Source organism: Schistocerca serialis, chromosome 6 (assembly GCF_023864345.2).
Source record: "Schistocerca serialis cubense isolate TAMUIC-IGC-003099 chromosome 6, iqSchSeri2.2, whole genome shotgun sequence".
Lineage (NCBI taxonomy): Eukaryota > Metazoa > Arthropoda > Insecta > Orthoptera > Acrididae > Schistocerca > Schistocerca serialis.
This window is the reverse complement of record NC_064643.1, coordinates 209,907,134-209,925,330: the sequence shown is the minus strand read 5'-3', so window position 1 is coordinate 209,925,330 and position 18,197 is coordinate 209,907,134. Positions and strand designations below refer to the sequence as shown.

The 18,197-nt window shown below is 45.5% G+C and overlaps 1 protein-coding gene across 1 annotated transcript in view; it reads left to right on the top strand.

Moving 5' to 3' along the window:
- The window catches only part of LOC126484755 (SET domain-containing protein SmydA-8-like), an 88,358-nt gene that overhangs the window by 1,882 nt on the left and 68,279 nt on the right, over positions 1 to 18,197 (top strand). The window contains exons 2-3 of the mRNA XM_050108350.1: positions 9,359 to 9,475; positions 16,117 to 16,461. Of these exons, the coding sequence (XP_049964307.1) occupies positions 9,359 to 9,475; positions 16,117 to 16,461 (462 nt within the window). The remainder of the gene's footprint in view (positions 1 to 9,358; positions 9,476 to 16,116; positions 16,462 to 18,197) is intronic.

The following is an 18,197-nucleotide window of genomic DNA, read 5'->3' as shown; positions in this document are numbered from 1 at the left end:
GTAGGTGATAACATCTCTCGTGTTGTACCCAGTGCTGTTCAATAATGCGCACAGTCTGTCCGACGTAAAACTGTCCACACCCACACGGTGTTTTGTACAGTTCTGTCATTCTGAGGCCTACATCGCTTTCACAGGCCTCATTAGTTGTCGAATTTCTTCTGGGACCCTGAAGACCGAATCGATTTAATCACTCTTTACGAGCCGTCTAACATTTCCTGTTATTCAGCTACTGAACGGCATAAACGCGAGCTTCTTTGTGTCCCCCTCAGGGACCTTTTACTTACGTTACTTCGGGAAGACAGCATTCTAAATTTGGCCGTCGTTGCAGCCATTTTCCTTGAATAGCTTTCGTAAGTGGCTCAGTTCCTTCGAAAGGTTTTCAGCGTCTGAAGCGGCTCCCTCTCGACGCATCAAGGTCCTGTGAACAGAACTTTCCTGCGATGGTTGGTGATACCTGGTCGCATGCAGACATCGGTTCCTGTTGATAGATTTCCGGAAACATTGTGGCTATGGACGAGGATGTGAAGAACAGGCAAGGCACCATCTGTCTCAACCTCTGCCGTGACCATGATGTTATCATGGATGATGTTGATGTGGTCCAAGAATTCTGCGTGCTTTTCACGTCCATAGCCAACGGCCTTACCGCAGTGGTAACACCGGTTCCCGTCAGATCACCGAAGTTAAGCGCTGTCGCGCTGGGCTAGCACTTGGATGGCTGACCATCCAGTCTGCCGAGAGCTGTTCAAAATGGTTCAAATGGCTCTGAGCACTATGGGACTTAACATCTATGGTTATCAGTCCCCTAGAACTTAGAACTACTTAAACCTAACTAACCTAAGGACAGCACATAACATCCAGTCATCACGAGGCAGAGAAAATCCCTGGCCCCGCCGGGAATCGAACCCGGGCGCGGGAAGCGAGAACGCTACCGCACGACCACGAGCTGCGGACCCGAGAGCTGTGGGCAAGCGGTGTGCACTCAGCCCTTGTGAGGAGATTTGAGGAGCTACCTGATTGAGAAGGAGCGGCTCCGGTCTCGTAAACTGACATACCGCCATGAGAGCGGTGTGCTGACCACATGCCCCTCCATATCCGCATCTAGTGATGCCTGTGGGCTGAGGATGACACGGCGGCCGGTCGGTACCATTGGGCCTTCATGCCCTGTTCGGGCGGAATTTAGTTTTTCACGTCCATGAAACCAGGCAACGAACGTGCCGTTGACGTAACGAAAAATGACTAGGATCTCCAGGAGCCGTGTCCAGGGCGATGTCCTTGAAGTACTCGTAAACATGTTGGCTACAAAGCCGTCCTTTTCGTTAAAATGTTCTCCATCACACAAAAGATACGATGACGTCAGAGTGTGCTTAAATAAATCCACAACAGTGTCGTCAAATAACTTGGAGAGCAGATCTACAGACTCTGTGATGAGAATGCGCGTGAATAATGACTCCACATCAAAACTGACCATCATATCTCCTTCTCCAAGCCGCAAGCATTTAAGTCGGTCGTATTCTTGATGTGGTGTACACAGTGACCAATCTGCGGAGTAAGGAGAGTGGCCAGATTTTTGCGAGCCTGTAAGTTGGTGATCGCCGAGCGGTTCTAGGCGCGTTAGTCTGGAACCGCGCGACCCCTACGGTCGGAGGTTCGAATCCTGCCTCGGGCATGGATGTGTGTGATGTCCTTAGGTTAGTTAGGTTTAAGTAGTTCTACGTTCTAGGGGACTGACGACCTCAGATGTTAAGTCCCATAGTGCTCAGAGACATTTTTTTAAGTCGGTGATTCAATGATGGTCACGATGGGACGTAGGGTTATGCTTTTATTATGAACATTTGGAAGGCCATAATGTAAGTAATCGAGGTGCCTGAGGGAGCAGGTTCTTAATGACATTTTCTTCCAATGAAGACCGCTCAAGAAGCTACGGCGTTTTTCCCGTTATTCTAGATGTTTGTTAAAAAAGTGGTTCAAATGGCTCTGAGCACACAACACCCAGTCATCACGAGGCAGAGATGATGTTGGATCCATTGACTGTTCTTGATATGTCTCCTCCTCCAGCATCAGCCGGATGCTCGAGCCATAGTCAGCTCTTACCATAAAGGCGACTTCATTTCCCTTCTTTGCTGACAGAGATTTCAATAAACAAGGCAGTATGCACATAAGCACAGCTTGAAACCCGGCCATCGGAATGTTGAAGCGGGAGCGATCGCCAGTGACGTCATTGAAAGCACCGCGAGTATATAAGGACGCCAGCAGCAAACATTCAACAGTCACCACTTGAAAATGGCCGAGAAGCACTCGGCGGAAAGCTCGTGGTTTTCAAACGACTTGACGCGACTGGAAGTCCGAAAGAATTTTGTCAGTATATATCGTCGTGGAACTATGCATTCATACAGGACAGTGCTCGCTCTATGCAGTGCCTGCGTTACGCTGAAGTGCTCCGTGGCCATCAATACACATAGACGTGTCAGCGGTTGAACGTATGTGGGACCATCTCCGACTGAACGCCGTTCCAATGCCAGTATCCTGGATATCACGGACCACTTACTACTATTGTGGGCTAGCTTGCATCAGAACAGGATGTTGTTGTTGTTGTGGTCTTCAGTCCTGAGACTGATTTGATGCAGCTCTCCATGCTACTCTATCCTGTGCAAGCTTCTTCATCTCCCAGTACCTACTGCAACCTACATCTTTCTGAATCTGTTTAGTGTATTCATCTCTTGGTCGCCCTCTATGATTTCTACCCTCCACGCTGCCCTCCATTACTAAATTTGTGATCCCTTGATGCCTCAGAACATGTCCTACCAACCGGTCCCTTCTTCTTGTCAAGTTGTGCCACAAGCTCCTCTTCTCCCCAATCCTATTCAATACCTCCTCATTAGTTATGTGATCTACCCATCTAATCTTCAGCATTCTTCTGTAGCACCACATTTCGAAAGCTTCTATTCTCTTCTTGTCCAAACTATTTATCGTCCATGTTTCACTTCCATACATGGCTACACTCCATACAAATACTTTCAGAAACGACTTCCTGACACTTAAATCTATACTCGATGTTAACAAATCTCTCTTCTTCAGAAACACTTTCCTTGCCATTGCCAGTCTACATTTTATATCCTCGCTACATCGACCATCATCAGTTATTTTGCTCCCCAAATAGCAATACTCCTTTACTACTTTAAATCTCTCATTTCCTAATTCCCTCAGCATCACCCGACTTAATTTGACCACATTCCATTATCCTCGTTTTGTTTTTGTTGATGTTCATCTTATATCCTCCTTTCAAGACACTGTCCATTCCGTTCAACTGCTCTTCCAAGTCCTTTGCTGTCTCTGACAGAATTACAATGTCATCGGCGAACCTCAAAGTTTTTATTTCTTCTCCATGGATTTTAATACCTACTCCGAATTTTTCTTTTGTTTCCTTTACTGCTTGCTCAATATACAGATTGAATAACACCGTGGAAAGGCTACAATCCTGTCTCACTCCGTTCCCAACCACTGCTTCCCTTTCATGTCCCTCGACTCTTATAACTGCCATCTGGTTTCTGTACAAATTGTAAATAGCCTTTCGCTCCCTGTATTTTACCCCTGCCACCTTCAGCATTTGAAAGAGAGTATTCCAGTCAACATTGTCAAAAGCTTTCTCTAAGTCTACAAATGCTAGAAACATAGGTTTGCCCTTCCTTAATCTAGCTTCTAAGATAAGTCGTAGGGTCAGTATTGCCTCACGTGTTCCAACATTTCTACGGAATCCAAACTGATCTTCCCCGACGTCGGCTTCTACCAGTTTTTCCATTCGTCTGTAAAGAATGCGCGTTAATATTTTGCAGCTGTGACTTATTAAACAGATAGCTTGGTAATTTTCACATCTGTCAACACCTGCTTTCTTTGGGACTGGAATTGTTATATTCTTCTTGAAGTCTGAGGGTATTTCACCTGTCTCATACATCGTGCTCACCAGATGGTAGAGTTTCGTCAGGACTGGCTCTCCCAAGGCTGTCAGTAGTTCCAATGGAATGTTGTCTACTCCCGGGGCCTTGTTTCGACTCAGGTCTTTCAGTGTTCAGAACAGGATACAACAGGTTAAGACACCATTCCCAACCGAATGAGTGCAGGCATGCAGGTTATACCGGGTGCAATGTCATATTGATAAGAGGGCCCATACTGCCAAATGCCTTGTGAGTTTGGCTTAGTTTTGTAATCAGTGAAATAACATCTCATGGCCTGTCAACCCATGAAATCTCTTTCGTTTCCTCCTCTTCTTCTGCGTACTTCATTTTTTTTATCAGGCAGTGTGTTTTCGCATTCGGAGGAGAAAGGTGGTGATTGAAATTTCGTGGAAAGATCCTGACACAACTAAACACACCTTTGTTTTAATGACTGACACCTCAACTCGCGTTTCAGATCTATTACACCCTCTCGCCTGTTCCGCGATAATCGAAACGAGCTACCCTTCTTTGTACGTTTTTGATGTCTTTTGTCAATGCTACCTTCCGAGAAACCCGTACCGCGCGGGAGTGTTCCATAAGAGGACAGACAAGCCTATTGTTGGCAGTCACTTTAGTAGGTTTGCTGTATCCGATAAGCGTATTGTAAATAAAACCCAGTGTCGATTCGTCTTTCCCACAATATTTTCTGTGTGTTGTGCCAAATAAGCTGTTGCTAATTGTAATCGCTAGATTAGCTGAATCAACAACCTTTAAATTTATGTGATTTGCCGTGTAACCGAAATTTAACGGATTCATTTCAGTTGTCACGTGGAGGGGCTCGCATTTTTATTGTTTACAGTCAACTGCCATTTTTCGCACCGTACATATATCTTCTCTCCATCATTTTGGAATTGGTTTTGATCTGATGACTTTTCTTGATTATCGTATACAAACAGTCTAAGAAGGCTGATCAGATTGACTTCTAAATCGCTTATATAAATTAGAAACAGCAGAGGGCCTGTAATATTTCTTTGCTGAACGCTAGATATTACTTTTGTTTCACTCGATGACTTTCCTTCACTTACTATGGCCTGTGACCGTTCGCTCAGGAAATTACGAATCCAGTCGCACAATGGAGAAGATATTCCACGCTCACGCAAATTCATTAGAAGGTGCTTGTGGGGAACGGAGTCAAAAACTGGAAATCTAGGAACACGGGGTCAATTTGACGTGCCCTATCGTTAGCACTCATTTCATCGTCTGAATATAGGGCCTGATGTGTTTCACAAGAGAGATAGTTTTTAAATGCATGGGGGTATGTGATAACAGATCGTTTTCTTCAAGGTATTTCATAACTCTCGATCACAATATAAGTTCTAAAATCCTGCTGCAAATGGATGTCAGTGATATGGGTCTTCAGTGAGCGGATTATTTCTATTCTTTTCTTGTGTATTGGTGTGACCTGTGCACCTCTGCAGCCTTAAGGTACGGATTTTCCGTTAGCGAGCAGTTGCGTATGATTACTAAAAATGGAGCTATTTCGTCAGCATAGTTTGAAAGAAATATAACTGGTATACAATCTGACTTCAGTTGCTTCGCAACATCGGGGGTATCTACTTCTAAGTTGCTCATGTTACCAGCTGTCCTTTATTCGACCGTGAACTGGCAGTATTTAGGCCATCAATAGAATGACGGTAGGGGACACCAATGCTAAGCTTTCTCGGAAAGATATTTTTGATTTAGACGTTGCTGGGGGAACGGTGGCCTCGTTTGACAACATCGGAAGCTGACGTATCATGGCTGTGCTCACTCGTGTTATAGTAGTGGGCTTATATGCTTTTGTGTCTTTTTAATCTTAATTTGAGGACGACATTTCTGATTGTACGTTTGGAGCACAGCGTTGTATGACAGCAAACGTAAAAGTAATGTCATAGGCCTCTGCTATTGTTGGCTGGGAGAACCCGAAGGGCAGGTTTAACTGCTTGAATGGAAAGGTTTTTCTCTTCTCCACGCACAATGGCACCTTCCCTTTGCGAACAGTGAGAGTTGTTTGTTTAAGTGTGATAGGTGTAGGTGATTGTAATGGGTGTACGTAGTGTATGACAATGAGAGAATGGAAAGGGTGAAACCGGCGCCGGCACAGTCTACTCCACTCGAAGAGAACCAACAGGGCGGCCGAGCTCTACGTTCCCATCTGACGAACGGCTCACGATAAACAGTGTCAAATGCACTCGTTTCATGTGACACTACGGAGGGGTTTGGAATTTAACACAGGACGTTGGCGCAAAGTTTGGTGATCATGAATTTACGCCACCACCCCTCGCCCCCTTTGCTGTAAATGCAAAGGGAACGTAGCCAAAAGCACGTGGCCTACCCAGGCGGTTATCCATCCATGAACTGGGCCACACCGAACGTTGCTTAACTTCCGTGATCTGAGGAGAAACGGTGTGTTGCACGAGGCAAGGCCGCTGGCGTTCGTGTCCTAGTGAATCACCGATTGTAGGAAAAGAGGAAAAGAAGAAAATCGAAGCGTTTGAGATTTTGTGCTTGTAACTTCCCACCGATTAGTGAGTAGTTAAAAAATGGTTTAAGTACCTGTGAATAGCCGGCCGCGGTGGTCTAGCGGTTCTAGGCGCTCAGTCCGGAACCGCGCGACTGCTACGGTCGCAGGTTCGAATCCTGCCTCGGGCATGGATGTGTGTGATGTCCTTAGGTTAGTTAGGTTTAAGTAGTTCTAAGTTCTAGGGGACTGATGACCACAGATGTTAAGTCCCATAGTGCTCAGAGCCATTTGAACCTGTGAATATCTTGCCTTCGGTGTCCCTTGACGACTGCATACATGAGCTAAAATATGCTTGTTCAATAAATACAGGATACCATAACGGAATTTCACTACAATGATGTAGGCCACAACTGAAGTAAAGTAAGTACGTAGATTTGTTCACTTTAAAACCTGTATCTTATGAGCTCATGATCAATATTCGGTGTAATAAGCCTTGTTGTTACAACTACAGCTAACCGATGGTAGGACATATACTACACTGGCGATATTAAATGGTCCAGATGCAGTAATGTGGTAGAAATGCGTGTGTGAGGTCCACTGCATTGTTCAACACTAATACTCAACAAAGTACAACTATAAAGCCACATATCATTCTGTCTTTTCCGATATTAAATCAAACTGTTTAACACACCGAAATAATCCGTCACTGCACTGTTCCAATATGCTGTTTTAGAAGACAACGTCCAACAGAAGATTTGCTGTATTGTAAATCCAAACCTGAATCATGCACCAGGAACTTATCAACACAGATCTGTTCTCTAGTGGGACCAACACTCATCTGCCATAATAGCCGGTAGCTACTTTATATCAGATAGTTTCTGATGTCTGCAGTGACACAGGTGAAGCACGTGACGATTTTGTTAAAGTACGCGTGAGAAAGATAATGTCATTAAAATAGAACTAAGAAATGTGAAATATACGTACAACCTTTCACATTCGCTACGTGATAAAATGTGCTATATGCTCTGTTATAGGGCAGATAGCACGATCCGGGATAAACCATTTTTATTTATCATTAAGGATCTCTGAAACAGCAGCTATACATCAGGCATGTAGTTACAGATACCATGAACGTAAGCAGCGAGAATGATCAGGTGTTTCGTATATTTCCAATTTTCATCAGTGCAATAGCTACATACTCGGACTTATTTACTGTCAAGGAATTTTATTGACCGGCCTGTGTGGCCGTGCGGTTCTAGGCGCTTCAGTCTGGAACCGCGTGACCGCTACGGTCGCAGGTTCGAATCCTGCCTCGGGCATTGATATGTGTGATGTCCTTAGGTTAGTTAGGTTTAGGTAATTCTAAGTTCTAGGTGACTGCTGACCACAGATGTTAAGTACCATAGTGCTCAGAGCCATTTGAGCCATTTTTGAATATTATTGTACTTTTCCTTTTTAATAGGAAGAGTTACAATGCTTGTGCTTATTCGCTCCGTTCGCACCTGATTCAGGAATCTAATGAATTTAATGTCTTTCTCACGTCCCCGGTAAGACCTTTGAGTGCTTGAGCAATTTTTCATGAATCATACTGATTTTCCTTCAGCATTTGTGCTGTGGATCTCTTGGATCCCAGAAGCACGTATGACACTTGAGGACTCAGTATCAAATGTGAAAAACTTTATTTTTCACAAAATTTCGATGTTAACTGATTCCAGTAACATTCTTGAAGTCGAATATATTTATAATATTCTGAATTTTCAAAAACGAACTGTAACGTGTTTAAAATGAATGTGACTCGCGATCTGCTCTGTAAACTTTGGACAACGCCATTACATTTCAACTTCATATTCGGCCTACTCCAGCAGCAACCAATAAGATGACTGGGATGAGTCTCTGACGTTCCCATACTGCAATGTAAACACAGTGTTGCAAAGCTCCTCTGTTGTACGACGTTGTGTCTTCAGTCATGTCTTACGTTTTTAATTTATCATAATAAAGTGGAATTACTGAAGAAAATGCGTAAAAAGTTCGTTATAAACGAGCGAGAAAAGTTCAGAGATAAAAGCAATTGGAAGGTGACCAAAACATTTTTACGTGTGGTGCCACAAAACCGGGAAACTCCCATATTTTTTCACAAATTTACTTCTATGGGATCATAAGAATGACCCGAAAAGCGTTCATTACTCTACACCACATAGATCTCTGAACATTCGTCTTTGGTCACTCCTCTGAAAAAAATGGAAAAGTGGAGTCGTCCATTTTTTTATTATTATATTTTTTTTAAAAGAGCACTGTGAGACAACTGCTGTGGTCATAAGTCCCCTAGAAGTTAGAACTACGTAAGCCTAACTAAGGACATCACACACATCCATGCCCGAGGCAGGATTCGAACCTGCGACGTAGCGGTCGCGTGGTTCCAGACTGTAGCACCTTGAACCGGCCGTCCGGCCCATCTTTGATAACGAGCTGCTCGTTTATACTTTGTCTTCTATCAGCCACATTACAATCGCTTCGGACCACTTGTTCACGTAACTCGTGTCAACAGCAACAAAAGTAGAGAAGATAACAGACGAAAGCTTTCTGTGTTGTTATCACCGAAACGGAGAGGATGTGAAGGTCCTTTAACGGTTCGCTGAAAAGCGAAACCCGAGCGAACGACTGCGAATGTGAACCGCGTTTGACCGCATGCCATTTCCACGCGCGTGCCTAGCGTTTACACCAGGTAGATTTCCCTGTCGCTGCCTCGGCGCAAAGGGGGGTTTATCTTCAGCTGACGTCCGGCGTGTCCCGGCCTGCGCCAGGACGCGGCTGCTACTCCGCTACCCGGCCTGTTGCAGACTGCGCGCCGGATGGGCACCGTGGAGAGTGCCGGCTGCTGCGGGGGTGGGGCGTGCGCGACTGCGTCGGAGCGTGTGCGCGTGCGCAGCAGCAGGCCGTGCTGGCGCGCGCTTCGGCCGCCCTGCGCTGCCTCGCCCTGCCGGAGGGGGCGCGCCGGCTGGTCGCTCGCCTCTACGCACACCCGCACCCGAGGCACGGCTGGGAGGTACGGCCGCAAGGCTACCCGCAGTTATTTGCACCTCACCGTTTCAGTGAGGGTCAACTGCTCTAAAGCACTTGTTCCCAATCTTTTTTTGACCAGGGAACGGTTCGCTTTCCTTGTTGTTAGCAGGGACCACAACAAGGTTCAACAAAAATAAATTATATCTATCTAAAAAAAAACTTTAATCAAAACTTTTAACATGTTCGTTAAACTCAAATTTAAATGCATTAAAAGCGCTATTGTACACTACTGCGCATTAAAATTGCTATACCACGAAGATGACGTTCTACAGACGCGAAATTTCACCGACAGGAAGAAGATGCTGTTATATGCAAATGATTAGCTTTTCAGAGCATTCACACAAGATTGCCGCCGGTGCCGACACCTACAACGTGCTGACATGAGGAAAGTTTCCAACCGATATCTCATACACAAACAGCAGTTGAGCGGCGTTACCTGGTGAAACCTTGTTGTGATGCCTCGTGTATGGAGGAGAAATCCGTACCATCATGATTCCGACTTTGATAAAGGTCGGATTGTAGCCTATAGCGATTGCGGTTTATCGTATCGCGACATTGCTGTCCACGTTGGTCGAGATCCAATGACTGTTAGCAGAATATGGAAAGGCATCATATCCGCATGGCTGTAACGGATCGTGCAGCCACGTCTCGATCCCTGAGCCAACAGATGGGGACGTTTGCAAGACAACAACCATCTGCACGAACATTTCGACGACGTTTGCAGGAGCATGGACTATCAGCTCGGAGACAATGGTTGCGGCTACCGTTGACGCTGCATCACAGACAGGAGCGCCTGCGATGGTGTACTCAACGACGAACCTGGGTGCACGAATGGCAAAACGTCATTTTTTCGCATGAATCCAGGTTCTGTTTACAGCATCGTGATGGTCGCATCCGTGTTTGGCGACATCGCGGTGAACGCACATTGGAAGCGTGTATTCGTCATCGCCAGTATGGCGTGATGGTATGGGGTGCCATTGGTTACACGTCTCGGTCACCTCTTGTTCGCATTGACGGCGCTTTGAACAGTGGCTGTTACATTTCAGATGTATTACGACCCGTGGCTCTACCCTTCATTCGATCCCTGCGAAACCCTACATTTCAGCAGGATAATGCACGACAGCATGTTTCAGTCCTTTACGGGCCTTTCTGCGTACAGAAAATGGCCAGCACATTTTCCAGATCTCTCACCAATTGAGAACGTCTGGTCAATGGTGGCCGAACAACTGGCTCGTCACAATACGCCAGCCACTACTCTTGATGAACTGTGGTATCGTGTTGAAGCTGCGTGGGCAGCTGTACCTGTACATGCCATCCAAGCTCTGTTTGAGTCAACGCCCAGGCGTATCAAGGCCGTTCTTACGGCAAGAGGTGGTTGTTCTGGGTACTGATTTGTCAGGATCTAGGCACCGAAATTACGTGAAAATGTAATCGCATGTCAGTTCTACTATAATATATTTGTCCAATGAATACCCGTTTATCATCTGCATTTCTTCTTGGTGTAGCAATTTTAATGGCCAGTAGTGTGATTTAAAACGCAACGTTATTGGTGGAAAATTAAATAAGGTTTTTTCAGTGTGCTATTAGCTTGCATCTTCCGTAAAATTTCGGATGTCCTGGGGCTAATAATGGTGCTCAGAGCTACCCGCATATTATCACTTACTTTCAGTCGATCACTGGAGCTGCTTTTAACTACCAGAATATCAGAAAAGCATTGTTCGTATAAATAAGTTGTGGAGAAAAGCATAAGATAGCGCAAGGCGATTTCTCGAATTTTAGTGTCCGAAACTTCTCTATTGCACCAAAATTGTTGAAGAGAAGCAGATTCAAATACGCCCTTACAATTTCTGTCTTTCTGGAATTTCTCCTGTAACTTCTCCAACATTAGAGCTGAAAGGGTTGTGAGTCAGTTTTGGGTCAACTTTAGATTCCATTTTCTTGTATTGTGGGTAGTAACGATTGAATTCATCAGCCAGCATTTGCAGATAACTCTTAATGTTTCTTGTTTGTTTGCCCTAATCATGTCATCAAAAGAGTGCTTTTAATGTCGGGAATGCAGAATAATAGTTTTCACCACTTTTATCTATCCGTAATTAAAGTTTAGAAATAAAGGCAAGAAGTTTCTCTTCAAAGGTAAACATATTTGTAACGCCATAACGGTTCGTCAAAGACATCCTGCGTCGTCATGTGTTACTTCTCATATGACAGTGGTGTGGCGTCATTCTTCAACAGCACAATGCTCGTTCACACATGAGACGTGTCCCATAGGAAGTGTCTGCCTGATGCTAAGATACTCCCTTGCGCAGGTCTGTCCTCGATAGAACATGGTTGGCACAATCTCGGACGTCATCTCCGGCGCAGTGCCAGCCAGTATCAAGGACTGGTTACATCTGTGTGTCAGTTAGCCTCAGGAGAAGACAGGACTGCTTTCTGATACCCTTCCCAGTCGAATCAATGCATGCATCCAGGCCATGCTGCCTACTTCTTTTTAAATCTGACTGCAAATTGTAACTACTCAAATAACATCACATACCCTCTCAAGATGCGAAAGGTTTCATTTCGCTTTCTCCTCCTGTTCCGGGTGCTTCCGTTTTTTTTAGTTTTGTTTCTTTTTTCTTTGCCAGGCAGTGTATTAAGGCTTCATCATCATCATAAACATCGTGATCAGTACTTGTTGCGCCTGGCGGCATGTCCAGGCATGATAACTAGCCAGTTCTGTCTTTTGGTTTCCTCCGTAGTCACGCGTAGTCATCGTCTTCCTCCTTGACACTGTCTTTTAGTTGGTATATTCTTCTTCTTCTTCTTCTTCTTCTTCTTCTTCGCGATCTCTTTCCCCTTATCATCCCCTGAATTCTTTGCTGGTGCAAGGACTGTCATTTCAACGTGTTTCTTAGCCAACTTCTCTTCATTTTGCTTATGACGTCTGAGTGGTTTCTGTTGTCCTAAGGTTTCACAACACCTCCTTGTGTCTTCCCCAGACATCCCAATTCATACCTTCTAGTTTCCTCTACATCTACGTCTTTTAGTTGCTTTCCTCGCGTTTTCATAATTTCCAAGTTCATTCATGAAACTGTGCAACATATACAGCATTTTGCCGATATTTTTCTCAGACTTTTATCCAGTGGGCCACATACCGGTTTCCTGTTTCTGTTGAACTATTCCTTGACTGTAGTTATTCTTAGCCTTATGTCTGTGCCACAAGATGTTTGAGGCATCAAGGAGTAGTTAGTTTGGTAATGGAGGGAAATAAGTTATAAGCATTGTAGAGGGAGACCAAGGCTTTACAGTAACCAAATTCAAACAGATGTTGGGTGCAACTGTCTTCAGTGGTGTGGATTCTTGCCCATGCTACACTGGCGTGGAAAGTTACATCAAACCAGTCTTCGCACTGAATACCACAGACTTTTTCCATCTTCATTGATCAAGAGTCTCCACTGTCAGCTCAATCTGACATTCGGTGAGTCTATCCTGCACTACACAGGTACGCCAGTCTGGCGGTCTCGTAATCTGGGCAAATTGCGGAGATTGATATGAGTGTGGGATGTTTGGCGTTCGCTATTATCTGACAAGTCATCTGTCCGTAGTAGAGAAAATCCAGCTGTTATCCAACTTCCTAGGGAGAGGTTTTATACGTGTGCCTGACATGAACAAGTTACTGACTGATACACGTTCTCCAAAGCCCAAGAATTGGCATGAGTTTAAACCAGGCCACGCCATTCAGAAATAGACCGTGAACTAAGGGGAATCGCCTGTTACTTCTAGCATTCACATGAGCTCTCAGGTGCTGTGCCATCCTGTTCTTAGTCCCGTTTAGATTCCTACTACAGACCTAAAAAATTTTAAATAAAAGACTTTGAAGATACTTTCTTTCCTTCGGAGAACAGGTAAGAACTAGATAGCTCTCATGAACCAGGGTGAACGATTTGACGGAGCAGTATCCGTGGGCACAGGTTTTTCTACTCGCCTCTACACGGAGCAAGATTATCAGCCTGTGTGACTCCAGAGTGTCAGTTTCAAAGGCTTCTGTTTCCCCCCTGTTGCGAAACAAAGCGCTTCTCAGGTTTCTGCAGCTCGCTGGTTCTCTCGCCGTGCGATGCAATCCTGGCGTACGCCACGGAACTAACAGGAAGATACCAGATGGCCGCCTAGTTTAACGTACGGTTTCTTACAAAGGAAATCTTGTGAATAAATAACAAATTATGAATACTGGGCATACACATCGAGGACTTACCTCTCCTTCACTATAACTCACGGTAAAAAAAGTGGCCAACTGATAAAGCCATTTCCCAGCTCGGAATTTATTCTTAGGCTCTTGTCTGTCTGCTAACTGAAGAGTGAACAAGGCGAGTCCACGCTCTCTCTAGTTAGCGGTAAATTCTAGGTAGATCAGAATTCACTCTGCAGTCCAGATACAAGTATTGTTACTTCTGTGCAACCGAACGTTCTTACTACACCTTAGCACTCCGTCGTCAGGCCACAAGTGGCCTATCGGAACCATCCGACCGCCGTGTCATCCTCAGGTCCTCACATGAGCTGCGGATAGGAGGGGCGTATGGTCAGCACACCGCTCTCCCAGTCGTTATGATGGTTTTCTTTGATCGGAGCCGCTACTATTCGGTCGAGTAGCTCCTCAGTTGCTATCACGAGGCTGAGTGCACCCCGAAAAATGGAAACACCGCATGGCGGCCCGGATGGTCACCCATCCAAGTGCCGGCCACGCCCGACAGCGCTTAACTTCGGTGATCTCACGGAACCGGTGTATCCACTGCGGCGAAGCCGTTGCCACTATAGCTTAACAATACTGAAATTCTGTTGTTTAATTGTATGGAAGTAACCGATTTTTAAGAGGAGGGACTAGCATTGGGTAGTGAGTGCACACACAGCTAATCAGACGGCAAGTAGTGATACAATCATGAGAAAAATTAGCTCTCAATAAATGGTTGTTTCCGGCCATTCTGCTATTTTTTTAGTTCGTAGTAACTCCGTTATGAGAGGCGATGCTGTGTAGTTGTGTAAAAGAGTTGTGCTGGCATACAAAACATATGATACGATTGCTACTTGAACAGAGAAAAAAACAACTGGCCAGATGCGAGTAGGTCTGGCGCACTGAAGGTTCTGTACAAACTGTTGGTCTCTGCATACATAAATGATTTGGCGCACAGGGTGGGCAGCAGTGTGGGGTTGTTTGCTGATTATACCATGGTATACGGCAAGGTGTCGAAGTTGAGTGACTGTAGGAAGATACAAGGCGACTTACACAAAATTTCCAGTTGGTCAAGTGTTTTAAATATCTGGGCGCAACGTTCCAAAGCGATATGAGGTGGAACGAGCATGTGAGCAGTGTGGTGGAGAAGGCGAATGGTCGCCTTTGGTTTATTGGGAGAATTTTAGGAAAGAGGAGACGCTGGTGGGACCTATTCTTGAGTACTGCTCGAGTTTTGGGGATCCGTGACAGGTCAGACTGAAGGAAGGCATTGAAGCAATTCAGAGGTGGGCTGGTAGATTCGAACAACACGTAAGTGTTACGGAGATGCTTCAAGAACTCAAATGGGAATCCCTGCAGAGGAGGCGACGTTCTTTTCGAGAAACACTGTCGACAAAATTTAGAGATCCCGTAGTTGAAGCTGACTGCCGAACGGTTCTACTGTCGCCAGCATACACTGCACGTAAGGACCACGAAGATACGAAACATTACGACTCATACGGAGGCGTACAGATAGTCGGTTCTCCCTCGCTCTATTTGCGTGTGAAACAGGAAAGGAAATGACTAATATATGAAGATGGTAACTGTTCTCGAAGAAACATACCTTTGATGACAGTGCAGCTTCTCTAGAAGAAATGATAATTAATTGATACCCTCAGATGCAGACAGGTGTTGTTTATATACCTCGATGGGGACAGCTGAAAATGTATGCCCCGACCGGGACTCGAACCCGGGATCTCCTGCTTACATGGCAGACGCTCTATCCAACTTTTTTTTATCTCATTTTGTTCTATATTGTTCGTTGAATTTGTTCGGGTTGGACGTCCGATGACACCCATTTAGGTTCTCCGTTGATCTGTTCACTCAGTTTTTTTGTTACAGAGGGTAGCTAACGCTCTGACCGAACGCGCTGAGCTACCGTGCCGGCGTCTGAGCCACCGAGGCCACAGATGAATAGCGCCACTGCAGGTACTTATCCCTTGCACTCTTCCCGTGAGACCCACATTCGCAACTGTCCACAATCTACATATGTATTGTTCCTAATGGATATTTGCGTATGTAGATTGTGGACAGTTGGGAATGGGGGTCTCACGGGAAGAGTGCAAGGGTAAGTCCCTGCAGTCGCGCTATTCATCTGTGGCCTCGGTGGCTAAGATGGATAGATCGTCTGCCATGTAAGCAGGAGTTCCCAGGTTCGACTCCCGGTCGGGGCGCACACTTTCAGCCGTCCGCATCGAGGTATGTCAACAACATCTGTCGGCAGCTGAGGGTCTCAATTACTTATCATTGAAATGACTAATACTGGTACAGGGTACCCTCCGCCGTGCACCGTACGGTGGCTTGCGGAGTATCTGTGTAGCTGTAGCTGTAGATGTAGATGTACTCTCCGCCAAGCGCTACCTGCATCTTCACTGTTGCAGGTAACGGATTTGGCCACAGAGCTGCGCAGTGCGCCAACGCCGAGCCAGCTGCGCTTCATGCGGCGCGCGTGCGCCGTGATGGACGCGAACGCGTTCGAGGTGAGCGCGGGCGTGCGCGGCCTGTACCCGCTGTCGGCCATGATGAACAACGAGTGCTCGCCCAACACGACGCACGGCTTCGACGAGAGCCACGCCATGGTGGTGCGCGCCGCTGTCGACATTCCGGAGGGCCGCGAGCTCACCAACTCGTACACGCCGCTGCTGTGGGGCACGCCGGCCCGACAGAGGCACCTGCAGCTCACCAAGCACTTCCTCTGTCGCTGCGAGCGCTGCACGGACCCCCAGGTGACTATCCGCCGCTGTCTGCTCTGCTTCCATCCCGGCAGGCAGAGTACAGCTCACTGGTTTCTGTAGGCGACGCCCTACATGTCAGTACCCGTGATTACTGCCTACTCTGAAGTGTGTATTTTTCTAATGTTTAGTTTTGATAGAGAGATAAGACAGGAAGTGCAAAATGGCTAACCAGGCATCGCTAGAGGACAAATGTAAGGATGTAGAGGCTTATCTCACTAGGGGTTAGATACATACTGCCTACAGGAAAATGAAAGAGACCTTTGGGGAAAACAGAACCACTTGTATGAATATCAAGAGCTCAGATGGGAACCCAGTTCTAAGCAAAGAAGGGAAGGCAGAAAGGTGGAATACAGAGGGTCTATACAAGGGTGAGGTACTTGAGGGCTATATAATGGAAATGGAAGAGGATGTAGATGAAGATGAAATGAGAGATATGATACTGCGTGAAGAGTTTGACAGAGCACTGAAAGACCTAAGTCGAAACAAGGCCCCGGGAGTAGACAACAATCCAATAGAACTACTAACAGCCTTGCGAGAGCCAGTCCCGACAAAACTCTACCATCTGGTGAGCAAGACGTATGAGACAAGCGAAATATCCTCAGACTTCAAGAAGAATATAACAATTCCATTCCCAAAGAAAGCAGGTGTTGACAGATGTGAAAATTACTGTACTATCAGTTTAATAAGTCACGGCTGCAAAATACTAACGCGAATTCCTTACAGACGAATGAAAAAACTAGTAGAAGCCGACCTCGGGGAAGATCAGTTTGGATTCCGTAGAAATGTTGGAACACGTGAGGCAATACTGACCCTACGACTTATCTTAGAAGAAATATTAAGGAAAGGCAAACCTACGTTTCTACCATTTGTAGACTTAGAGAAAGCTTTTGACAATGTTGACGGGAATACTCTCTTTCAAATTCTGTAGGTGGCAGGGGTAAAATACAGGGAGCGAAAGGCTATTTACAATTTGTACAGAAACCAGATGGCAGTTATAAGAGTCGAGGGACATGAAAGGGAAGCAGTGGTTGGGAAGGGAGTGAGACAGGGTTGTAGCCTCTCCCCGGTGTTATTCAATCTGTATATTGACCAAGCAATAAAGGAAACAAAAGAAAAATTCGGAGTAGGTATTAAAATCCATGGAAAAGAAATAAAAACTTTGAGGTTCGCCGATGACATTGTAATTCTGTCAGAGACAGCAAAGGACTTGGAAGAGCAGTTGAACGGAATGGATAGTGTCTTGAAAGGACAAAAGCAATACGGCGATAATGGAATGTAGTCGAGTTAACTCGGATGATGCCGAGGGAATTAGATTAGGAAATGAGACACTTAAAGTAGTAAAGGAGTTTTGCTATTTGGGGAGCAAAATAACTGATGATGGTCGAAGTAGAGGGGATATAAAATGTTGACTGGCAATGGCAAGGAAAGAAGAGAAATTTTTTAACATCGAGTATAGATTTAAGTGTCAGGTAGTCGTTTCTGAGAGTATTTGTATGGAGTGTAGTCATGTATGGAAGTGAAACATGGACGATAAATAGTTCGGACAAGAAGAGAATAGAAGCTTTCGAAAGTGGTGCTACAGAAGAATGCTGAAGATTAGATGGGTAGATCACATAACTAACGAGGAGTTATTGAAAAGACTTGGCGAGAAGAGGAAGCTCGCCTTTCCTGATTCGTGAGCGCGTACATATTAATTATTACAGACGCGCCAACTTTATTCACTTTAG